The 26,042-nt window shown below is 48.5% G+C and overlaps 1 protein-coding gene across 2 annotated transcripts in view; it reads right to left on the bottom strand.

Annotated features, from left to right (window-relative positions):
* The window catches only part of IQSEC3 (IQ motif and Sec7 domain ArfGEF 3), a gene marked incomplete at both ends in the record, with an annotated part of 91,354 nt that overhangs the window by 40,093 nt on the left and 25,219 nt on the right, over nt 1-26,042 (bottom strand). For both annotated transcript variants that reach the window (XM_080913662.1, XM_080913663.1), the window contains 2 exons: nt 9,418-9,688; nt 23,791-23,874. In XM_080913662.1, coding sequence (XP_080769788.1) covers nt 9,418-9,688; nt 23,791-23,874 — 355 coding nt within the window. The remainder of the gene's footprint in view (nt 1-9,417; nt 9,689-23,790; nt 23,875-26,042) is intronic.

Raw genomic sequence — 26,042 nt, 5'->3', positions numbered from 1 at the left:
GGCTTCTGTATCAGTTCCTACTTCAGGGTTCCTGCCCTGTGTGAGTTCCTGCCCTCAGTGCTTTTGATGATGAACTGTTATATTGGAACTGTGAGTGACATAAATCCTCCCCTCCTCAAGTTGCTTTTGGTCAGGGTGTTTCATCACAGTCACAGTAACTGAACTAAGACAGTGGCACATTTAAAGTGGCAAGACCACCTGCTGGAGACCCCAGGCTGTAAAACTGCAAACTCATTCAAAAGCCTTACCTTTGAAAAGAGAATGACACTGGGGCATTCCACTTGGAAAGGACTGCCTAAAAAAGTGTTTTCCCAGGTTTAACCACACAGGCACTTGGCGGTGGTTGTAGCTGTGGTCTAAAAAGCCTGGCTACTGCTGAAGCTCTGGGCAGAATTTGGCATCATCTACATGGTGCTGGGTTTGTAAGCATCCAGAATACAAGAGTTATGAGGTCACAGAGGCTTAGATCCATATTTTTAAGGAAGGCTTGGAAGGTTAATGGGGCCATATCCCTACTTCAGGCATTCTCTGACAGAGAGACGCATGAAACTTTGAGGGTAAAAACCTGAGATACAATAAGACCTCAGGATGCTCAAGATGCCGGGGATATAGAACATCTGTCTGCCAAGGGAACCTGTGGGCATTGGTGGGGGTGCCTGAGCTTGATAGAGTTCAGATGACATCACAGCTACCAGTTCTCAGGGACAGAGAGAGAAAACTTGACTTTTCCCTGCTCAGTTTTGGTTTTGCAGTAGTTTTTTCTACCTTTCATCTCTATGTTTTCTTTACAAAGTTTTTGGAATGAGAATACTTACTTTGTACTAATGAATATTAGAAGTATGTAACTCATTATGTTTTAAACAGAAGCTCACAATTAAGAGATTGCTGTGAGTCTTCATAAGACCCTGTGGTTTAGATTCCCCCTTCTAACTTTGGGAGAAATATATTCGTTGTCCATAGGATTCAGTTTAATAAAGACAATTGTTTTCAAGTATATCATGTACTTTGACATACTTGCTTCTTCTCTTTCCTCTCTTTTGTTCCCATTCCCTTGAGACTTGGGCTTATGAATGGTGTTGGAACTGTTAAGACTTAGCTATGCTTAAATTTGGACTAAATGCATTTTGTATTATAATATCCACAGATGGAGTGTTTTGACTTGAACGTAAGAAGCTCCCACTGGCCCATATTTTAAATGCTCATTTCTGAGCTGGTGGGATCATTTTGAGACGTTTTGGTATTACTATGGGACTTTTTGGAGGTGGAGTCTAGCTGATTATTAGGGATGGATCTTTGAAGGTTATACCCAGGATCTGGTTTTTTATCACAGTCTCTGGTTCCTCCTCTACAGTGTTGCAAAGAGTCCAACTACATGCCCCCACCACTGTGGACTGAGCTGTTGCTCCATGCCTTGCCTACTGTGATGGAACTAAAACTAAGAAACTTCTTTTTCCCTTGCTTTTGTCTCTGAGAGCCAGGTGGTCCCAGTGATGCAGACAGAAGGGAAACAAAGTCTGGTGACGGCAAAGGCTTTGCTTGCTTTTCTACTGCCTGATCCTCAGTCTTCAGACAGCACCCAGCACACAGTCAACATCCTGTGCAGTGAATGAAAGAACAAATTTCCCCCAGGTTATCCATCAGACCCAGAACAAGCAATCCCACAGTATCTGTCTCCTATGGATGTTCCCTCAGCCTTCTGTTCTTATCACCATTTCCAGCTTTCACCCTTCTATCTTCTGCTTGTCTCCTGCTTTCCAAGGACTCCACTTGACTCTGCTGTGCACAAGGCAGGAACTTACTTTCTTTCTGTTTTCCGCTGAACCTCTTGGAAGACTAGTTTATACTTTGCCTCCTTTCCAGACAGACTACTGAGGAGTTGCCTCCTGCTCCACCTCCTTCACTTGTTCTATGTATCTCACAACTTTGAGGTCCTCTGAAGTGATGTTCAAGAGGACCAGCTATCCGGGTTCATCAGCACAGATCATCTCTCTTTTCTCTTTCCTCCTTTCTGCGACTCTTAATGCTCCTCCTGTGAACCTCCTTGACACTCAGAACCCTTGTCTTAAACCGGACTACCAGCCCTAGACTCTACCTATAGCATCCCATGCATGCAAAATTCAAATGCAATTTATTACCATTTTTAATTCTCTACATACATTTCCCTTTTTTCCTATCCATTTCAGAGCAATTTCCATGTTTTCTATGTTGGGAATCTGAGGGAGCAGCATTTGATGCCTGATAATTAGCAATTAATTAAGCAGGGAAAGCATCTCAGAGAGAGGCTTTCTCAGGACTCCAAATGTATCCCCCAGTAACTGTCTTCATGGCTTGTCCACTGTCTAAGTATCGCCCTTGTAACTTAATGAGAAAACATCCCAAAAGAAAATAGCACCCTTCAAATTTCCCTCTTCTGTGATGGTGAAACTTGGGCATGTTCTAAACATCTCTCCTTCATCAAATGAGGCCAATTTTGCTGACCCTGATGCTTGTGAAGCTTAACCGAGACTTCGAGGCTCTCAACATGTGGTGTGTGCTTAGCCAATGGTAACTATTTGAACATGACAACAATGGACATTATGTGTAAATCTCAGATCCATCTCCATTCTGACCCATGATCCTTACGCCTTGCGCGTATCTCTGTCTGATGCTACAAAGCCACTGTCCTGCCTCACCTCACCCCAAGCAGCTCTACTTTCTTCGTTTGCCTCTCAGAACTTTGATTCTTACACCATCCAGTCTAGGTGTGTTGTGTTTCTCCTTGTATCCTACTTTGCCCAGTCCTCTGAGTTGTCAGACTGAAGTCCTCACTTCTCCTCCTTTTCTGCAACAATGTTGCCACATTGTGACATTGTGACTACTTACTTGGGCCACCCTGAGAGCCCCGAGGCAGGATCATTTCTGCTTCTGTGGCTTCTTTCTTCTGACACTTATGTACCTAATCTACCTTTTAAAAATGAGATAGAAGCATGGGTTTTCTGTTGTTTTAGAACTATCACTCCCAGCAAATGGAAACGCTTCTCCCTTGTTTTCTAGCCCAGTACGTCAGGTCAGGTTGCCTCTTGTTCTTTCTGTATAGCTTATGTGGTAGCCAGCCCACTGCCAACTCTCCCTAGCCACATGAACCTCATTTCCTGGGCCCTGGCTCAGCCTCTCTTCTCCAGGTACATATGCTTCCCTTTCTCGGAGACCCATCCCAAATGTGTCCCTCTCTCTTCCAGAAGGCTGTCTTAATGAGCCAGCCAGCCAATACAGAATGCTGTTCAAACTGGTCTTTGACACTCTGTTTCTCAATGGATGGGGGGGTATTAGACTACCCACCCCTCTCTTTGTTTACTCTTTTCACCCTAGACTCAAAAGAAGCATCAGTTATTGGAGACATTTGCTGTGCTTCCTTACCCTGGATACTCAAGCAGGTGCCTAGCACAGAGAAGCTGCTCCTGGAAAGCACAGGAATTCGTTATTACTTCCCTGCCCTCTGCTCCAGTCATTCCGCACAGCTATTTCCTGCTGGCTCCAGCTGTTTCCAGTACTACCTCCCCATCCTTTACAGCCACCAAAGATGACGGAGCCCCGGCTTGGCTCTGGACTCTCAGCACTCCCATGCTGCCCCTCAAAGCCATCCCTTGTGCCTGGTACTGGGTCAAACACACAGCTGGAGTCTGGTAAATGAGTTTGGCCAGAGCAAAATGAACTTTTCCCCAATGCTTGGGGGAAATAAAAACCCAGACTTTTGCTTTGGTCTAGGCTGGAAGCCAAATTCTCCACCCTTCCTCCTCCTTAGGACAGATCCTCATAGGACTGAGGAACTCTGCAGTGCCCAAGGTCAGGCCTACCAGGTCACGGTCATGTGGAGAGCTAAGGGGTGATGTAGCTGTCTGGAGTGCACAAGAAACAGGTGGACAAGGAACAGGTCTGTTCGCTTCTCCCCGAACTCATGATTCATAGGTAATAATAAATTGTGACCTTGTCTACTTCCAAGAGAATGGTTTCCCACCTTCTGTCAGGAGCAGCAGTGAGGAGCTCTCGGTGTCCTTAGAACACGCTCCCCCTTTTCAGAGTTCAGGGTGGCTGAGCCTGATGGGAACCTTGGGAGATGACAGCAAGTGACAGAAGAGAAAAAGGAGCCTGAGCTGGGTGGGGTCTTCTTTCAAAATGAGGGATGGTTTCCTCTGGCTTCATTTCTCCATGGAGAACATTAAAGCCATGTTATGAGCTGTTGGGCCTTGCAGAGCAAACTCAAACATCAGGCCGAGAGCAGAGATTCCACGTGCAAAGCTGCTCCCCTTTGAACAGCAGGTCAGGCTGAGCGCATTGACCTGTAGAACCTACACAAGTAATTTTCTGTGATGACCAGAGATGACCAGGAACCAGAAAGACTAATTCTGTGGCAAAAGGAATTGTGGATTTTGCATTATGGTGTCACCAGGTCTCACACAGTGAATGGAGAGGGGCAGGGTAACACCCTTTCTGTGTGTACTGGCTGGTTTTGTGTCAACTTGACACAAGCTGGAGTTATCACAGAGAAAGGAACCTCATTTGAGGAAATGCTTCCATGAGATCCAGCTGTAAGGCATTTTCTCAACTAGTGATCAAGGGGGGAGGGCCCAGCCCATTGTGGGTGGTGCCATCCCTGGGCTGGTAGACCTGGGTTCTATAAGAAAGCAGGATGAGCAAGCCAGGGGAAGCAAGCCAGTAAGTAACATCCCTCCATGGCCTCTGCATCAGCTCCTGCTTCCTGACCTGCTTGGGTTCCAGTCCTGACTTTCTTTGGTGATGAACAGCAATGTGGAAGAGTAATCTGAATAAGCCCTTTCCTCCCCAACTTGCTTCTTGGTCATGATGCTTGTGCAGGAATAGAAACCCTGACTAAGACACTGTGAAACGAAGCCAAGTAGGGTACCACTTCTGCGTAGTCTTCTCTTTACCCCACCCTCCACAGCCTGGTAAAATTCTCACCTTCCTTCAGAGAAAAAGAGCCTAAAGATGTGTCAGCACAGCATCAGAGTTTACAAATGAGGAAACAGGCTCAGTGAGGAGAGGCGATTTGGAAACCTAGCCAACCACTTCTTGGCAAGGTGCCTCAGGGTAAGGCTGGGACTATGAAGCGTGGGTCTAGAGGATATGACAAAGAAGGGGACCAAATGTTACATCTATGGAACCTGGATTGGGAAACAATGCCTGGATGCTGCTGACCACAGACAGGTCCATGGCTCTGAGCTTTGGCAAGATCAGGGAGCTCTACGGTCTAGACAGCCAGCCAAGATGGCTTCTTTGTCAGGCAGCCACAGCAGAGAGCAGGGTGCAAATTCCTTGGAGAGCTGCAGGATTTGGGAATCACATCAGGCCTTCTTTAGTACAGTGGGTATAGCTGCTTTCCTAAAGGGTGTATAGAACAGACATGCTTACTCAGAAAGACTAAGCATGCCCCAGGGCTCGTTGCTAGAGGAAGTGAACAGAGCAGGGCAGAAGGGGTCAAGGGTGTTGAAGTAGGGTAAGAGATCCTCTTCCTGGGGCAGGGTCTTAGGAAAGGGGTCGGTGAGGTGCAGGGCAGATTGAGGCAGATCAATGTCTTTCAACCCCTCATTCCATGCTGAGCATTTCCTAGAACCCAGGGACTATGCTGAGTGCTGTGGCCAAGAGCAGAGCAGCGGCTAGTGTAACACTCTGGGACCACATGGTGTCCATGTAGATTCCACTATGAAGTACAGCCTCTGCCCCACCTCCATCCCACTCCCACCCCCATCCCCAGAGGTTCAAAGAACAATCTGTTCACTCAGCTCTGCATGAGGCAGAGAACAACGTGGTCCTTTTTCTGTGTGAGTGGGGGCGACTCCCAGACAGCCGTGTAAGCTATGGGCATTCTTTATACATGCTCACCCAGCTTGGAACTTCTGGAGGGAACTAAGCATAAACTGAGACCACCTGAGAAGCATCATCAGCGGAGCCAGCTCAGGTTCAGCACTTCCAGTGGTGGGCGCAGCCTGTGCAAAGAGCCAGAGGCAAAGGCTAGCCGGGGGACTCAGGGACTGTGAGAAGGAACCGTAGGGACCCTGTAGTGGGCTCCGGTCTGTGGCGGGAAGATGCAAAAAAGCTTTTGGACTGCACATAAAGGCAGCCATCGAGGGTTTCAAGCAGAGAGCAGGGTGGTCACAAGTGCACTTTGCAGAGATGACTCAGCTGTGCTGTGGTGGCCAGGGTGGAGAGGTTCAGCTGAAGCTGGAGCTGGCAGGAGGTGACCCAGGGGGTGCAGGCAAGAGGTAGGCTGGCCCGGCCTTAAGTGGGGTGGAAAGGGTGGGATTTGGAGAGAAGTTAGAAGCGATCTCAGTAAGGGCTAAGGATGGAGATGATGTAAAGAGTCAGAAAAATGCTTCTAGGTCTCCACTGGCTGACAGGGAAGCCTGGGTCAGGGAAGACCAGGGAGGCCATGGTTACCCACAACCCCAAGCCTGAGAACTGCTGGACCCCATGTGATTGTGGGTAACCGCAGGGTCAGAATACTAATCCCTGTCTCTCAAAGAATTATAAGCACTTAGGACCTGGCTTAAGCTTGAGACTCATTTCCATTTCTGTCACAAAGTTATTCTCCTCTTCAGTCTCGGGGCAACTTTGGATTTTTTTCCCTGATAGCTCTGATATTTTCATACATTTTGAAAGTTAACTTTTAAGTTGGCCTAAAAGTGATATTTATTGTGACATCTGATACTTTGTTTTCCTTCTATAATGACTAGGGTTCTACTCATTTTAAGAGGCTCTGCCCCATGGTTTAATTTCACCTCCCTGTGGTGCCGGGGATAAAGCCCAGAGCCCCATAAGCTATGAGAGTGCTCTACCACAGAACATCTTTTTAATACCAGGTGCTGAGCTGGGCACTCGGCAATAATGCCGAGGGGCCAGCAAGCTTCCGGAGAGGTGAGGAAGCACCTCCAATAAGCTGAAAATTAGGAGGTCAAGGGCAGAAGCATTGGGAAGAGGAAGAACTTCAAAGACATATGCAAAGGGGACAGCACACACAGTCTCAGAGACACATATGAGAAATCTGAGGCCCAGAGAAGCAAACACATCACCCAAGGCCACATAGCTCTTTAGCAGAGAAAGGGGGATTCAGTCTCCTGTGAATGTGTGTCATGCTTCAACTAACTTGCTCTGGTCTCCTCAGTGCACCTTTGCCCACTTCTTCTGCCTGCCCTACCTATGGTTGGTCTAGAAAGATAGAAAATTCAAGGGAGGCCAGCTGCTCCTCGGGCTAAATTCACATGATATACTGGCTCAGTCCTAGTGACCTGAAATGTAATCAGTCCATCTGTTAGAATCAGGCTCCCCACTAGGAAATCATCAGTCAGATCTGAACCTGTCCAATTCTCCATCATCTCTCAGCAAGTCAGGTAGCACTTTGACTAACTTCTTCTCAAGCCAGGCCTTCTTTGGTTGGGTTGGTTGGGTTGATGGGACTCTAAATATGATTGCAATTCCTGAGGGGTGCAGAAGAACCTTGACTTTTCTCCTTGGTGCCTGAAACCTTGTTGGTTCATGTATCATGTTTACTAAAAAATAATACCAACTTCTCCCAGTACTTACTACATTCAAGACACTGGGCTAGATGCTGGGGGTGGGTGAGGGGAGGGTACAAAACATGGGTCCTGTCCCAGAGGGGCAGAGAGAATGGTGGAGTGTGCTTACAGCTTGCCCGTGCCCCAGGCCATACTGCCCTGGTCCTCAGAGAGCTTCATCCAGCGAGAAAGAGCCCAGGACCTCACTGACCAGGCATCTGCATCTAACCCTTAAGCTAAAACACTCTCCATCTTTGGCATTCATATGTCAGTACCTCTGTGTGTTCCTGGAAGGATGGAAAACACATCTCCTCACTTTTCCATACCTCAGCCCTTCCAGGTTTCAAACTTGTCTTCTACTCTATGGTTTCCTCATGTGACCATAACCTATTCTGTTTACCTTCTTAAGGACTTTCAGGGTTCTCATTTTGCATCCAGAATGTAGAAGAACCAAAGGAGGATGGGGTCTAGGACTGCTGACTGTCCACCTCATTGTCCTGTGGCTTTAAGGGATCTTCTCTGAGGACCCCTAACCTCGCAAGAGGCCATGAGTGACACACGTCTCAACCTTACTAACAGTGGAAGTCTGTGAGCTTATGCCAAAGCAAAGCCCCACGCTCCTGCTCCAAGGTCATGTTCTCAGCTAATACACAGAACACCGACAAGATGCTTTGGGCATTGCAAGACTATAAGCAGAATTTTAGAAGTCTTCCTATTTTCTCCGATTTACTTTTATTTGAAGCATCTTTCCGTCCATTAAAAAAGAAAACACATCTTGGATGATTCAGTGATTAATGTTCTTGCTGCTGCTCTTCAGCCTTATCGGAATCTTTGAAAACTATAACCCTCATATTTCTATCCAGTGCCTTCTCAAAACAGGGCACTAGGCAGAACCAAGGACAGTGTCCATGTTCCCTGGATGTTGACCAGATAGAAAACGCTAGCGAATTGGGGGTTTGTTTCTGTTTCACAAGTTCTACTTTTGGAAAAAAAAACCCACCTGTGTATGTTGTCATCTAATCCATATAATCCTGTCTTGTCACACAGATAACATGAAGGTTTTTGCCAAAATGCTTTAGTCAAAGTCAGGCACATTGCCCACTGCTGGTCCCAACCCAGGATGGCAGCTTGGCATCAATGTCTCCCAAAAGGAATAAAGTTTGGCTTTACTCGGTCCTCCTGGCTTACGGGGATTTGCCTTGTTCACAGTCCAAAACTGTGTTCTTTGGGGCCCTCACATGACAGAGCTAGCCGGGCTATTGGCAGCAACTGAAGGCCTAGTTCCCAATCTCAATGATGGAGAAAAGCAATACCCAGAGTGTTTCCGGGGCTTTCCGGAAAGAGCCATGAGGATCCCAGATCTACCTCTCCAGGTTTAAATCGGTTTCCCGATAGACGCCAACAGTTGCATCTGCCTCTAGGCATGTGTCCCTCTCCCAGTAGGAGGTTCTGGATGCCCAAGACTGGTCTGGCCTGTCAACCTATAATGCAGACTGACTTTGCACCTTATTTTGCTAGAGTTGGGCTTTCCCGTGGAAGGCACAGAAATAAAACTATTTCTTCTGGGTAAAGTGGAAGTGAGGACTCCCCTGGTGGCAGCTACTTGTTTAGAGGTTTGCATCCTACAAAGGGCAGAGCCCTTGGATATACTATACAAGGTGCAGGATGAGAACCTTGCTCCATAAAGGTCAGGCTGGGAGTTTAGCATGGCCTCCGGAGGAACAGGTCTCTAGGGAAGGCCAGTTAGAAAGCTCAGCTGGGGAGAAACATAGAAATAAATTGTACCTGCGGGTCCCTAGCACCCTGGACAGTTCCCAAAGGCAGGGCCCTTCAACCACCCTCCCCACCCACCCTGGGAGGCCCTGGGTACCTGTTTATTCTTTAGGTCAAGGGAGAGTTCGTACTCGGAGGCAGCAGGAGTGTGGGAGCAGAGCGCCGTCGCCAGGGCAGGCTGCTGCTGGCCAGGGGAGGCCGCGCGGAGGGGGCCAGCCCGTGGGGAGCCCACCGCCCCTGGCCGCTCCTCCTCCTGCTGTAGCTCCGGGGCTTGAGCCTTCGGGGCATGGGCACTGGGTCTGCCGGCTGCCCCCGCTGCCACCGCGGAGTCCTCCATGCCCCCACCGGCCTGGGCACAGGAGCCATCACTGTGAACAGAAGGCAACGGTGCTCGGTTGGGGGAGAGGGGGATGGTGCATGTGGCCTGACCTGCCTGGTGCTAGTCCTTTTCAGTGAGAGGGGGCTAATGGGATATCTCCTGCCGCCCCTCTAGGGAAGGGCTTTTATGGCTAGAAAGAGCCTCGGGCAGGGGTAAACCTGAGATTAGGAGTGTACAGCCAGTAGAGAGAGCACCTAGGGCTAGGAGTCAGAACAGGACCAGAATGGTGAAGAGTGACTCTGCTCACATCTGGGGTCTTTGTCTTAGCATCTTGGCTACCCTGGAAGGTAACTTAAGGCACCTGGTCACAGTCAGGAAATGGCCATGTTAACTGTGCAGGCTTCATGGGAAGTGGAAAGGTAGAGTTACTGCACATCTTCAAACTGCCTGGCTTGTGAACACAGTGCTAAGGACTACGGTAGTCACTGGTTGGCTCCATGACCATCACTTGGAGCATTAACTGGGACTTGCTATATCTTTAGATGGCTTTTAGGGGGTGATATCAGAGGCCAGGCTTGGGGCTGGGCCTATAGAGAGGAGGGGGCTTGAACTGCTGGGTTTAGAGAGGCCTCTCTGTTCTTTGCTGGTTCCTCTATCCTCCCATGGAGTCTGCAGCTGGGTGAGCTATGACTGCCTCCCTCTTGCCTATCCTAAGATGATACAATGTTAGTAATTCAGGCTGTTTCTTTCTTTACTAGCCTCCAAGCTGCGCCTCCTTCAAGGCCCAGAGCTAAACCCTTCTCTAAGAAGCTCCTCAGGATGACTGGAGCTTCCCCTTCTCTGTCTTAGAACACTGAGTGCCATCCTCAGAGAGTCCCTGTATACCACACAACAGAGAACAGTGATGTGGTCAACAGCCAGCTCCAGTCCAGCCCTGACTGTGTGGCACTGGTCATGGTGCTTTGCCCCTGAGCCTGGTGTTCCTTATCGGCCTGACCAGGGTTACTACAGACTTTAGTGAGTTACAGGAAGGAACGCAGGAGTCTATGGATGAAAGGACAAGTCTGACCTCAGTGGGTTACAGTGAGGATCACAGGGGTCTAGTAACTAAGAGGGCTAGCACAGGCCACGTGCTGAGTGAACTCTTCCTTCTACACTGTCCCTTCCTAGAGGCCGAGACCTGGATTCTATTTGATTCTTATTTCCCTGCTGAGAGCTGAGCAGATGATAAATGCACACAGTTGCTGATGTATGACATGAAGCGAACCAAGGGTCTGGAGAATGCTCTACAGCAGACAGCAATAGAAGGTCATGATTGGAGGAGACCTTAGGATCATACAGTGAGATACTGCGAGGGAGGAGGAGCAGAGAGGTGGCCCTAGCACCGGAAAGCTGAGAAACCCCAGGAGTTAGTTTTTCCAAGACTTTTCCTGCACAGGTACTCTAAACTGTGCTAGAAGACCCTTGGGGGACAGATACTCCTTATAGTGTCAAAACCCCCAGACGTGCGGTAAAGAATCCTCTTGTCCCCATCTTTACCAGATGTCCCAGCCTTTCTTGCTCGACACAGATAAAGAATAGCTCATGGGCGTGCCTCGGCCACAAGGAGCATCACTTCACAACCAGCACTCCAGTCTGTCACTTCCTGTGTGGCCACTGGACAGTCTCCATGGTGGGATGTGGCACCCTAGACATCTCCCATGTTTTCTCACCATAGTCACCAGAAAGTTCTTTCTGCCATCCCAGTTCAACACCTCTTGCTATAGCATATATCTCTTCTTCCTCCTAAGGGTATGGAAATAGCCCTTACCCACAAATAGATCACCTTGCCTCCAGGGCTAGGCAGAAACATGTTCTTACCCTTTTTTCTTGCTTTTTGCTCCTGACCATCTACAGCTACTTGATCCTCAAGGGAACTGGGCACTGCTCAGGGCTACATAGAGATTTGTTATCATTGGTTGTTGACATGCGCCTGTCAAGAGGCTTCATGGAATTGTTATCCTTTGATGGCTGTGTTCTGCCCCATGACCCTGTAGGTTGGTGGATAAATCTTGGCCTTGCCTTCCTTCCATAGGCTCACCTATAAGCAACATGATGGGAGGTGGCCATTAGCCCCCTGAACTGCTCTCACCAGTGTGGTCAAGATTAGATAGTAGAAGGAGATGCTCATCACCATTAGGAAGCATGAATTGTAATTCTGCTCTGCTCCTGTCTGTGTGAGCGTTGTCCGTGAGCCACCTTCTCTGCAACTTTACCTGCTCATCTGTGGAATGGGTAAGTGCCTTGAAGGGCTTTGCCATAAGGAACAGATAGAGCATATAGACCCAGTGCCTAGAGCACACGTGGGCCTTAATAAATAGAGGGGATGGTTTGTTTCTGAGTCAAATCACAGAGCACGAACTATTCTGAATAAAAGGCATCTCTCCACAATTAGTCTTCTGTTAGCCATCACAAAACTGAATAACAAGGCTCTCTATATAACATATGGCCATTGCCAGCCATTCAGATAGATCGGCTGCCTTGATGCTTACCAATTCTATGCACAGAAATGATCCTGGTTCTGAGCATCATCCCCTGAGGGATTGTTGGCTCCTCACTGCTCACTGACTCCATGCAGACTACTTGGTGGTACCAATCACAGTGTGACTTTCCCTGGATAGACATTGTCTAGAGTCCATTGTTTAAACCTGTGAATTAGACTCTTGGCCATGTAGCAGAAGGCTCAGAACCTTTATTTTGTGTCTAAGAAGCAACCCGTAAAGGCTCTATTCCCTGCTTAGACAGATATTGAAAGAAATGCTGGGGCTTTCATTTTGGAACCATCTTGTTAAACTATCGCAGACAGAGTACTGCCTACTCCAACCTAGAGATGGCGATCTTAGGTGCACATCCCCTTGTATTTGAACCCATAGCAATACTTCTTCCAGGACATAGGCTGTGTCTCTGCAGCTCCTTAATGGGTCGGGTTCTAGGCAGGCTAGCCTTAACAGGAGTTCTGTGAATGGAGTCATTCACTCGTTCTGCAGACAAAATAGCTTCCTTACTCTCTTGCCTCTGAGAGTGTAGAGGGGATGGAGTTGATATCAGCTCCCTTGAGCCCAGGGACAATGCACTTTCCCTGGACATTGCTAGTGTGTGAGTGGAACTGTTCAGTAGGTTCCTCCTTGGTCTTGGGCACCCACTTGCAAAAGAGCAAAATGTAGGTGGCACCGAAAAAAAGGGCTCTGAGAAAGCTTAGATTCTGCCCATGTGACTTTAGGTCCACATGTCTACAAGGGTCCAGGGCACCAATAATCTAGCCCCGACGTGAGAGTATAGTCATTTACATATGGAAAGTGGTGGTCTTTGGGATACTGAGGAACAGTCAGCTGCTTAGAGAACTGTCACATGTACCCAGCAGCAGATGACCCACATTTCAAAACTAAACATCACATACTAATAGGGTCACTTAGGTGGGAATTGGCCTGGGGTTTGAGTGTCACTAGACACCTGTTATGCATGCCCCATCCTGGCCTATGTCTTTTCTTGGGTTTCTTGTGATGTCTCCTTGCAGTCCACTGTGTCTATTGTCAGAGCCACTTTCCTAAAATGCAATCCTCTGCCCAGAATTCCTCAATGATTCCAGGGCTGGGGGGAAAAAGTCCATTTATAATTAGCCCACTGATTGACCTCTCCAGTCATCCACGCTGTAACCAAGTCTGCCGAGTCCTTTCAGTTCACCGCGCATCTCTCAGGATCCTTCTCTTCCTGCACAACCTTTCCACCTACACCATTCTCCTTGTGAGCTCTTTCAGGACTCATTTAGTGCCTGTGGGAAGAGCTGAACCTCCTTCCACATCCCCCTTCTTACTTTGGAAGGGTAAGTTTTGACACTTGATTCTCTTTCAGTAGTGACATTCTAATTATTTTTCAGTGTGTCTCTATTCTCCATTAGACTTCCATGAGCACCTCCGCCTTTAAACCACAGGTATCTATTACATTGGGATGGCTCATAAGATGTGTATAATAAATGTTAGTAGATAGATGAATGGACAGATGGGTAGATATATATTCCTTAATCTTTACTACTTTCCCAAGGGCAGAGACACAGGAGTATGCTTCAGTATGTGATATTTCAATTGTCGTCCAAGGATTGGCTTCTTGCCCATCTACTGAGAGTGCTATGGGAGTGCTTTGGCTATGTGTGCGATCATTCCTACTACAAACTACATCATCAATAGAGAGCTATCTGCCCCCAAGTCATCCTTCTGGGGAATGTCCACATGACCAATTGAAACAGAGTTATTAAAAGTCCATTTAGACCCAGTGAGACTTCCCACCACAGATTACCTAAGACTGGTGGACTTTTTGCCCTTGGACCTTGCATGGGATTGGTCACCCCATCGCAATGCAAGTAAAGAGTCAACACATTGAAGTCACAGTATGCTGACTACACTCACAGTGGAGACCAAGCTTGCTGCTTCTCCTCTTTTCTGGACGGCTAGGATTATCTTTGTCTTTTGTTCTCAGACCTATAAATCATTTCCAAGACCTAAGTGCCTTAACTAAAATATCTAGGTTCTCTTCCCAGGAAAATGCGTACATTCTCACTTCTAGCATGTTGTGCTGTAGGATTTTCATGCACATATTCAAGTGAGAACACTTATACAGAGCAATGGTCATGGGAAAGTTTCTGTGCCAAGGGCTGCAGGTATCTCTGGAAACAGGGAAGATGCTTAGAAGAAGCTCCAGACAGCTTTGCAGAGGCTTGTCATTATCTTTAGTGCTGATGGAATGCTTAATCAAATGTCAGAAAGCCTGAAAGGGATGAGGTCCCTGCTTCTGCAACTGAGCAGCCAGATACCCAATGCCTTGCTCTCTCATCTGAAAAAAAGATGGGGATGTGAAAATTTCCCTTTCAGGTCAGCTGAAGATGGAGTGACCTCACAGGTAGACTGTGTCCATAAAGCTCTACCAGGGAGATGACTCAGGAAGGGACGGTCCCCATTCAGCTCCTTAGGAGTCCCTAGTAGGTCATACTTTGCAGCTTTAAGGAGCTAGAAAGGACAGGGGCAACTTGAAAACAGGAGAAGGGATGGGGGCTTTGTTGGGAGAGTGGACCACTTTTTTCCAGCCAGAAGCTAGCTTGCCTGGCAGCCCTGCACACTGTTGGGGTAAGGTGATGAGAAAGTACACTTACCCCAGGGGTCAGGGGCAGCAGATATTGGTCTCTGCAAGGGCCAGGTGTGTATATTTTTATACCACTGCAGTAGCTATAACAATAATTAGCAGGGGCTTGCTGGAAGGGTTTTGAAAGCTGAAGGACTCCCCTCTCATGTGGAGGCTCCTCTTGAGGGCCTGGACACCCACACTCCATCACTTCCAACTCTGCTACTCATTCTCAACGTTCTTCTGGGACAAAGAAACAAAGCATTTTCTAGACAAAAGCTAACAAAATACTTCACATCTCCTCAAGATTTTTCCATCCTTTACGGAAACACATTCCTTTCTCTGAATCAGTGGAGGGGTTTTCGATGGTAGGAATGAGCGTAGGAAGTCAATTGTCTTTTCAGGCCCCAGATGGGACCGGGGAAGAGCTGGGATTAGAGAAGGCCAGTGTTAGTGACAGACAAGAACCAAGTTGGAGAGAAGACTGAAAAATGCTACACAAGCTGGGCAGAACAAGGCCAGAACTGGTCTCTCTTCCTTCTGTGCTCTCTGGCATTGGGGCATCACCCTTTCTTAGTGGACTCTGCTTCCTCACCATTCAGCAGTATTTCAGACAAGGTGCCTCAATATCTGGAAGAAAAGAGAAGCTGGCTTTCTAGTTCTTGAGCTTTATACCACCAGAAGCCACACTTTCCCACCTCCACTCTTGCTTACGACCCTTAGCCCACCCCAGATCCCTGTGCAGAAGCCTCCCATGCCTTCCTGCGAGCATTTAACATAAGCCTCCCATGCCTTCCTGCGAGCATTTAACATAAGCCTCCCTAGCCCACAGCTTCTTGACCGCCATGACCCAATCTGGAAGCCAGATCTGCATAGAAGCCCTGGGGGAGAGGGGGTTCCTCCATTTCGAGCCACAGTTTCTCTGGTGGTGCCAGCCCTGCTCCACCAGCTCCCTAGGGCCCTAGTAGAGATGTTAATTGCTTTTCCTGCTGGTTTCATGGAAGCTTTGGCCGCACAGCTGCCTTATGAGAGACTGTTGAGTTTGCTTTTTCTCCAGGGCTTCCTGTCAAAGTGAGAGTCATTTCTTGTTTGAGCCCCAGCCCTTGCCCTATCATGCCAAGGTCATGGAGGTGGCCATAGATGGCTGGCCTTGCTTTCTGCACCGGTCCCTGCTTTCTCCATGCAAGGAGAGCCATCCCCCATCTGCCAGGTCCCATGACACACCAGGTGGCTTGTCTCAAAATCTCCTATGGACAATGCCTCTCCTAGACCCCAGCCCAAACCTAATTTTCTCATATATCAAATCTTCATGGCGCCAAGTACATCATGTTCCCACAAGCACGGTGGAGATCTGCCATTAAAATTGAGTTCTGAGACCCTTTGCTGCCCTTTGCCACCGCACAACACAGTTTCACAAGCTACTATTTCTCCTGCTAGACAGCCGAGGAGCACGGTGAACCTTGCTTCATCTGTTAGCCAGTCCTCAGGAAGCCCCAGTCTTCCGACACCCTTGTCTCCCCCAGCCTGATGATGAGCCTCCAGAAGCTTCCCTGAACATACATACACCCTTATGTAATGTCACAGTCGGCACAGGCTGCTCTTAAGATTTCCAGCTGCACATGTGCTGTGTGTAACCCCAGCAATTGAAGAATCAATTGTCCATCCACAGGGAACCCTTGCATGGCTTGTTAGAGTGACTGCCCAAACCTTGTGCATGTGACTCATCCATGGGACAGGGCAGGGTTGTGTCTTGCCACCTGTAGAGTCCCATCGTTGTTCCAACCCTGGCCACCCACCTTGATTCTTTGTCTTTGCCCTGAGCTAGTTCTAAAGAAGAAAACTACTCATGGGCTTAGTACAACCCACATGCCACGGGAAGGCCTTTCCTCAGGAAGACATGGAGAAGGGGCTTGCTGAAAACTGTAGCCTGGTACCTGATTTGGTTTGATTTATCAGTGACTCCCAGACCCATGGTTTAAGGTCTCAGCCCTCGGCTGGTGGTCGGTTAATCTCAGTCATCAATGTAGTGAGCTCTAGAGTCACCTGGGAGATGGGACTTCTGGGCAGGATGGTTGGAGATCATTTTGTTAGAACAACTGAGGTGGGAAGATCTGTTCACTGTTCTCTGGGCTGGAGTTCAAGACCGTACAAAATGGAGAAAGGGAGCCAAACACGCATTCCTCTTTCTCTGTTCCTCAACTGTGGCCCCAATATGGCTGCCGCCATGGCAGACCTTAACCTCAAATTATGAGCCAAATGTCTTCCTTAAGTTGCTTTTGTCAGGGTTCTTTGTGAGGAGAGCAAAGTAACCAAGACAGGAGGCTCTGGATACCAGGAGATCAGGCCAGGCTGCAGAAGAGAGTCACCAGGAGCAGGATTTTGGAGGCTAAACCCAGCCACTGCTTCCTGCCTCTTTCTCTGCTTCCCAGCCTTCCATAATCCCATAGTCAAGCCCAACCACAGGCTCCCACTACCATGAAGTTGTTCAGTTGTTCTATGCCATCCCCTCCACTGAAACCTTTGGAAACTGGAAGTGTTTCTATCGGTCACTGTGGCCATTTTGAAATGTAATCGCTGCAGGACTCAGAGCTGGGAACAGCAGCATCACCCTTAGAGTAAGTGTTGCTTCGAACTCTCTCAGTAACTGTGGAGATGGAGCAAGATTCCTTACTGCATCCCTGGAGCCCCTTGGTTTTCTAGAGCCCTGCCTGGTTTTCCTTGCTCCAGTAGGAAACAACAGTATCTACAGTATCATGCCGCCTCCCCTATTTCCCCGCAGTCCTGGCTGGAAGGAATGCCAGCCTGCCGCAGTGTCCAGAGCCTCTCCACTACGTATTGACTTTGGGAGGACGCCTCAGAGAACCCAGCTTGCTCGGCAGCTGCAGGGCAGGACTGAGCCATAAACCCTTCACTTCCAAGATTAAATTAATTTCTCCTCTCCAAGGAGCAGACAGGCAAGCTCTGGGCTGGCAAGGAGACCTTTCTGATATAATGCTTGGCTCTCTGTGTCATCATAACCTCCATGGTGACATCCCAGGTCTGGTTTAACCTCTCCATCTCCTGCCTGATGTCTAGAAAATCCCCCAAATCTGTTGCTCTAGTTGCGTGGCATTCATCTGAGACAATCCTTTTATGATCTCTGTCCTGAATATCAGGCTCTTTTCAGCCAGTACTGTATTTGTCACAGATGAGGACAGACCTCTTTAAATGAGGGTCCCTCCTGGCGAGCCCGTCACCTCCCATACCTAAAAAAAAGGACCTCTCTCTGAGGGGCCCAGCAGTTACTGTTAGAATTTGGACCCGAAGTATTACCCCAAACCATGTGTCGATTCCTAACCTGTGGCTCTGCTAGGAAGCAGAGGAACATTTAGAAGTGTGGTCTGGTGGGAGGAAGTCAGGGCACTGGGGTGTGCTCTTTAGCAGGATAGTGATACCCCAACCCTTTCTCTTCTGTGTTCTCTTTCTTCCCCGTGAGCCCATCTCTCCTTCCATTTCCTCTCCTTCCTGGCTTCCATGAAGTAAGAAACTTCCACCCTCACATGTTCCCTCTATGATATGTGTTACTCCCAGGGGCCCAGAAACAATGGGACCACATGACCATTGACTGTAGCCTTTGAAACTCAGCCAAAATACACCTTCATACTGTAAGTTGTCTTCCACTCGTCCACCCTTGGCTATTGATATAAACACTTCTCAAAATCATGTTCTCCTACGCCTTGAGTGTGTGTGTGTGTGTGTGTGTGTGTGTGTGTGTGTGTGTGTGTGTGTATGTTGGAGTAGAAGTGAGGGTCTTGTGTGTTCTAGGTAAATACCATCAAGCTATTTCTAGAAAGTCCAGCTTTCAAGAAGTTAGCACCCACTGAGTTCTTAGGACATGCCAGGCACCTTCCCAACTAGTCATCATATTTAATGCTCCCCAAACATCCCAAAGGTGAGAGTTTTTGCTGTCCCTTCCTCACACTGGTGAAGATGAGAGCCATTAAGTCACTTAATCGAGGTTAAGTTTGTAAGCAGCATGCCTAGGTTTGAGCTTGAATCTGAATGACTCGAGCTGTCACTGTCACCTGCTCCACATGGGACTGTCATGAACTCTCCCTGCATCCATCTTCTACTGGTGAGCACTTCACTACTCCCTTGCTTTTGAAGGGTACCAAACCCCTCTGGGTGCTCCTTGCTCCATTACACGGCTCCAGACCCAGATGGATGCTGTCTCTAGGATACTTAGAATTCCCAGTGAGGAGCAAGGCTAGACTTCCCTGTTTAATCCCCCCTTTCTCTGTCCCATATTTTATATATGGGAGGTTTAAGTTTCCACCTGAGGTCAGCTGTGCTGCATCAGGGCAGGACACTGCAGGATCTCTGAAGATCCTTTTTGTCTCTTCTGCCACACATTGCCTTCCTGGTGTGAGGACACTGAGTCTCCAGGGCCAGGGGTCTGGCAGGCTAAGGGGTTGCCCCAGGTATCTTGAAGGATATCATGGGAAGATGCCCCCAGCAGTGTGGCCTGGATGACCCCCTTGGCTGGTCTAAATCAGTGGGTGAGGTTTCAGGCAGCCTCTGGGCCTCCAGCGACTATAGGAACAGACATGTGAAAACTGTAATTGTCTAGTAAACACAAGCTGGTCCATTGATCTGTTTCAGGCCCATTACAGCCAGCTGGGTAAAGGCTGGAGGTGGATGAATTAGGGGTTTCCCCGGGCCAATGCAGGATCTCTTGCCTGATAGTCCTCCCAGAAGGATCCTGCCTTGAGGGTACTAAGTTGGTTCAGCATCCTGAAGATCTCTAAGACCTGTTTGGTAGGCTTCGATGGTCAGCTGGTTACCAGGTAAGAGGCATGTAAGTTATTACCCAAGGCAAGTATGGTAGGACCAGGAAAGCCTGGTTAGGACTGGAGGCCCTGGAAAAACTATAATGCTGCATACCAGAGGGGAATGCAGGCTACACTGTCTTTCTTCTTTCCTTCCTTTCCTCTTCCTCCTCCTCTTCCTCCTTCTCCTTCTAAAAGTGGGAAAATGTAAAACCCAAGACAAGAGAAACAAAATAGTAGAAGGTTGTTCACTCGGATAATATTGGTAATTAATGCTGTATGATTGGAGGGCATTCACATTTCTCCTTTTATCTCTGCAACTCACTGGACTTTCAAAAGGAAATATACGTGAATTAAGATAAAATAAAATGGCTATATGGATTTTCCTTGAGCTCTAGAGGTGTGTGTGTGTGGGGGGGGGACATCCAGTATCAGCATCCAGTGAGGTTAGGCCTTGGAGTTGGACCTGGCTCTGCTATCAGATTTCACTGGCCATAGTCCTTTTACTACGAGTTCTTTCTTGCACTTAGAAATCGTATCTGTCTTGCAGACGTGAGTTTGCTGGCATGACTGCTTAGAAAAGGGGTGAGATGGAGCAGGCACCAAGGGAGAATGCTCTTCTGGATGCTGGGGCCCCAGGCTTTCCAGCTGTGGATTCCTCTTCCTCCTGCTGGGTTTCCTGTGCCCCAAGCCAGCCCTGCCACCCACTTCCCATTACTCTAATGGAAGCCAACCGTCCTCACCTCAGTCCCATTACCACCCACAGAGAGAAGTGGGCTGCCATTCTGAGAGCTGCTGAGAGGCGGCTGGCCTGCTCTTGGGTCATCCATTGTTCTGAATGTCACTGGTAGCTGCAATTACGAGCTTATTCAGCTCCCAGAGCACAGCCCTGTTTTCAGAGTAGTGAGGGGGAAGGGAGGAAGGAAGGGGGCCAGCACCAGGTCCCCAGCCAGTGTTGGGGAGAGAGGGAGAAGCTGGCTCGTAGCTGCTGTTTCCTGCCTGGTCAAAGGGATGCAATGAGATGATGATCCAGAGTGAGGCTCCTCTAGCTCCCCAAGCTCCCACTTGAGGGTTCGCTTTCCTGGCTAGCAGGCATAGGCCATTTGCCCAAACTGCGTGGGAGTCAGTCTTATTGGCTCCCACTGCACCATTGCCACTTCATCTTGCTTCCGCACCCTCTGCCAGTCCACAACAGCTCCTTTGCACCTGGCTCCTTGGTGCCTGTCCCCGTCCCTCCTCACAGACAAGCTTTCAGATGTACTCATTTTCAGCTCTTCCTTCCCCAACAGACAGCACTCACTGGCAGGCTCTAGGTCTAGAGAGAGTCATTCCTGACACAGCTACCAGCTGGGGACCCTGGGAGGCTCTCCTCTCTTCCCTATGACTGGGCTTCTCTGCTTCTTTGGGAGCCAATGTGGGTCCCTCTAGAACCCCGTGACTTTCTGTCTACAGTGTTGGCCTCAAGATAACACAATTGAATAGATAGGTAAGCTCCTGCGTCCCCTAAGAGTCCAAGGATTAAGAAACAGGTAGGTCCCTAACTCAGCCCTGCAATAGGAGAATGATATGCTACGAACTTGTGTTGACCTTGACCTCAGCTGGAACGCAGAGAAAAGAAGAGAAGGAACTTTCAGAATTAGATAAAAGAGCTTACTGACTGGTTTTGGATTCTTTGTCACTCAAAGTCTTCTGTTGAGACCAGTTAAGTTTATCTGCAGACATCCTCTGTCTGGAGACTGACAGAGAAGGTAGGAAACCAGTCTGGCCATGGAAAGGAGTTTAAGGGTGGTCCGGAGGCTCTGGCATAGCTGTACCAGCTTCTTAGTCTAGTCTTTGGTTTTGACATGGTCTTCTTAATGAGCTTTCTGGAACTTTAGTCTATTGTCCCTGGAGTTGGGATGCCTGGTCCAAGGAAAGGGACAAAAGGCCATGTAAGGCTCAGGAGCAGATGTTGGGATTCTAGTGGGAGAAAATTTGTCTTATTTTAGAGTTTTCCCAGAAACCAACAGACACATGAGTTGTTGAGCTGTCCTCCTAAAGTATCCAAGAAGCTGGCATCAGACCAATAGATAAAACAGACTGTAGGAAACTATAAACCAGACACACAGGACCATAGCTGAAATCTGGAGACAGGGCACTGAGCTGGGATGTCTGCCTGTCTCATGCAAAAAAATGATGCCCTGGTCCATGAAGGAGCCTGAGAGGTCCTCCTGAAACATTCCTGGGAGTATCTGACTTCTCATTCTTCCTCCTCCAGCACTTCCAGTCTCGAAGCCTACTGCCTGAACTTCTAGCAGAGACACACAAACCTTTGGAAGGGAAGGGTTTTCCTACCATCCATTCCGAGCCTTGAAAACCTTCACCTTACAGGGCACTGCACTCCTTCCTGATACTGTTGGACACGGTGGGTCCAGGGGAGCCTTGCAGCAGGACGCAGAAGACCATGAGGTTGGAAGATGAGAAAGAGTCTGCCCCACCTGGGCCTTAGCATCCCTGTTCACCCTTCCCAAGGGAGTCTTGTGCTTAGATAGTAGCGGCACAATGTCCACTGAAGATGGCATTGAGGCTTGGGCAGGAGGCCACTTCTCCTCTGCCAACTAACAGTGACCATCCAAAGGAAGGAGCCAGTGCCCTCTCATCCTGTGGTGTCACCTGTCCCCTACTCCAAATCCCGTAGAACTCCTCTCCTCTTTCCTCTCCTCCCTTCCTCTGTGTCTTCCATTGCTCTTCTTTCTCACTTCCTGATGAGCTGTTTCCACTTTGGTCTTATCCCTATGTCCTTCTGGATGGAAGCAAAGGACTTCTCAAGGGACCAAGAAAGCCTTGTGTGTCTTATGTCCCAAACTTGGGAGAGACCATGCGAAATGGAACACACTTAGCCCTTCCATTTTGTTTCTCCTTCTCCATCCTGGCCAGCTTCAGGGAACCCCCACCTCTCCCTAAGTCTTGGATTTAAGAACCCAGACTATGTGTCCCTCTGTTTGGCCCTAGTATCTGCCTCAGAGTCTTGTCTTTTTCTATTACTCCTCTTAAGGACATCTGAGTAGCAATGCCTTTTGGTGTGTGTGTGTGTGTGTGTGTGTGTGTGTGTGTGTGTGTGTGGTACATGTGTATGTATGTGATATATATATTGTTGTTTTCTAAGGAGTAAAAGGGACACAAGTATAGAATCATGAAATCTCAAATATGAAAACTATAAGTACTGAGAGTTCAAGATCCCAAGTTCCAGCCCAGGTGTTGGTACTGACTACCTATGACTGTGGACTGTCCATGAATCATCCTCTCCCTCTCCACCTGTGCTCTGCCTCATGGAGCTACTCGGAGATCAGTGACGTTACATGTAAACACTACTCTCCAGACAGACCCAGCCCCCTACTTACTATACCGATGAGGGAACTAAGGGCCAGGGATCTTAAAGAATTAATGTAATTTCCACGTCTGGAGATTCGAGATGGGGCTGGGATACATGTGGAGTGAAGGAGAGAGAAACGTGAGAGATTGGCAGAGACTTCAAGAAGATGAAGGACAGGTGTGATGACAGTGTGGGTGAGGAGGGAAGAGGAGGAAGAGGAGGAAGAGGAGGGCCGATAAAAGGCAGGGAGGGAGAGACGCACAGACGGGGTGTGGTGAAAGCCTGACAACCACAAGCAAAGGTGACTGAGACAAGAGGGAGTGTGATTGGCCTAGACAGAATGAGGACAGCACAGGGCAGTGACACCAAGCCCGGCTGTGTCTCCACTGCCCTTCCTCTCCAGGTTGTCAGCCAGCCCAGCGAGGGTTGAGAAATCCTTACAATTAAAGTCAGTCTCCTTGGCCCCTTTTTGGAAGGAGAAAGATCGGTAGGAAAACTGAATCTGCCACAGGAAGGCCAGGCAGAGTGCATGGGTTGAACACCTACTGAGTCCAGCCACCCGGTCAAAATCATTCCTCTTGTTTGCCGAATCCATAATTTTCACAAGCTGATCAGAAGGAAGGAACATGGCTGGGGGTAGAGCAATGGGGTATAATGACCTCGAAGAGAAGGAATCGCTCACGTAGGCCCAGAGGAAGGAAAGAGAAATGGGAGGATGGGAAGGCAGAGAAAAGCAGCGAACAGACCACACAAGACTAACAGGAGGCCAAAGCAGCTAGTGTTGGAGGCTGAGCTCAGACAGAAAGGAGGGTGGCAGGGAGCAGAGGAAGGTCCAGTTCGCACCTTTGGGAAGCCAGGTCGGAGCAGGCAGGCTTCTGCTCGGTGTCAGCGGCGGGGCAGCAGAATTGGTGCAGCACGGTCTCATTCCTGTAGGCAGAGACGGGGAGAAAGTCAGAGTGTAAGGCGGGCGAAGCACAGCTCGAAAGACCCCTCAGCATCTTCCCCCCTCAGCATCTTTACCTGAATCACCCCCTCCCTCACCCCACCCCATACACTCTGGAAGAGTGTACAGAACACATTGTCTTTTCATCCAAGTTTCCCCAATCATTCCTGGGCCGATTCAATCACGAGGCCCTTAGCACAGTCTCTCTGGTCTCCTGCTCTTATACTGCCGTGTGCACTGCTACAGGAGGCTCTCACCCGAGAGTGTTCACGGAGCCCTCTTTTATTCTAGTTCCTATGATTCTGTTCCTCAGAAGTTCTGTAACAAGGTCTAAACATGAGGACTTGGCATCTGTAAACCACTGTAGAAGCCCACCGAATGAATGCGTTCCATGTTGCCTCCTAGAAGTTTGGGGTGTGCTGCTTGGTGAGAGATGTCAGCAAGATGCTTGGTGGAGGCGAGAGGGTAGAAGTGTGGGTTCTCACTGGAACTCTGGATGACCAGCTGTGTTCACGTTTCACTTCTGTGGGCCTCCATCGGCCTCCTCTATTGAGACAACTTGCACTTTTACTGAGATCAGGAAGTTGAACTGGGGAAAGTGATTCTCAACCCTAGCAGACTATTAGAGCCAGCAGAGTTTTAAATATACCAGTACCTAGGTTCTGCACCCCAGAGACTCTGATCATGTGGTCTGACGGGTGTACAAGCACCAGGTCCCTATATAAACTGCAGGCTGCCACTGTCCCCTCCTGGCTAACACACTGTGACTCTGGTACCTGCTTTGAGCCAACTTGGAGCTAATACTACACTTGTTGGTCAAGTTACCTTGTCCTGTTGTCAACACTCCTTTCTTAAGTCTAGATGGATCCGGTGTCATCTAAAAGAGGGTTCAGACCTCCTTTTGCTCCAGAGTACCTTGTCCAAACCAACACTTTACTTAAAGCACATTTTGTAGAACAACGAAGAGGGACAGTTATGTCTTCAGGGAACAGAGAAGCAGACCCTAGCTCCCCCCTCAGACCCAATTTTGGAATCTGCCACCCAGGCACCTCGTAAAAGTCCCCAAGGTCTGAGATCAGAGATCTATACAGGACACAACCTTCAGCTATATCCATGGAAGAAGGGAATAATGGGGCCTACCTTAAATAAATAAACATAACCACACAGAGAGTACATGTTCAAACAAGAAAGACTCAGAAGGAAACAGAACTATAGTGTATGAGTTGGAGAGGTTTTTTGAACAAAACAGAAGACAGAGATGCTATGGGGGGGGGGGCTGGCATTGGAGTATGTCAGAAGCTAAGATAGATGGATCAGTTTGAGGCTGGCCTGAGCCATATGACTTGTTCAAAGCTAGCTAACCCTATGTAGTAAAACCCTATTGTCATAAGCCAATGCTATTACAAGTCAAAGACAATAGACTGGGAAGGTGAACAGAAGGTGTTAAGACTTGAGTCTGATATTTCCCATATTTGAACACTTGGTCTCACTGTTGCTGCTGTTTGGGAAGGATGTTGAGCCTTTAGGATAAGAGGCATTGCTGACAGAAGTGGGTACCTGGGAGCTCTTTCTGGTCCTGTCTTTTGCTGCCTGAGCTTCTCGCATATGAATAAAGCCACGCTGCAAATCTATACACTACCACAGACTGTGATTCCCACCACCAAGGTCTAGGCTGCTCCAGTCCCCATGTCTTCCCTGCCATGCTGAACTGTGACTTCTAAAACTGCTAAGATGAGAGTCTTGTGCCTTAAGTTTCTTCTCTCGGTTATTCTGTCAAGTTAATAGTCTTCTTACACTGAGCTCCAATGCATCCACAAGGGAAAAACAAAGCCAGGGGAGAAAGGTATGGAAATAGTTCTTGGAAGAAGAGAAAATCTAAGGAGCCAATAGATAAATGGAGAGATGTTCCACATAGCTTTGTAACTGGCAAAAATGCAAATTAAGCTAGCACTGAGGTACCTTAGCCCATCCATCAGATGAGCAGACATTAACAAGATTGCTAACTCCCAGTGTTATAAGGCTGAAGGAGATGGGGGCTCTCTGCTCTGCCTGAATTCTTAAAGCTGCTTGGGGGGATTAGAAAGGACATGTCTTCCCATCCAGAAATACCACTTCTGGGATTTTATACTTGCAAGGATTCAAATATTTCTCA

This window comes from Micromys minutus (genome assembly GCF_963924665.1).
Source record: "Micromys minutus genome assembly, chromosome: 3".
Taxonomy (NCBI): Eukaryota; Metazoa; Chordata; class Mammalia; order Rodentia; family Muridae; genus Micromys; species Micromys minutus.
Note: the sequence above shows the minus strand (reverse complement) of the source record. Positions and strands in the feature narration are given on the sequence as shown.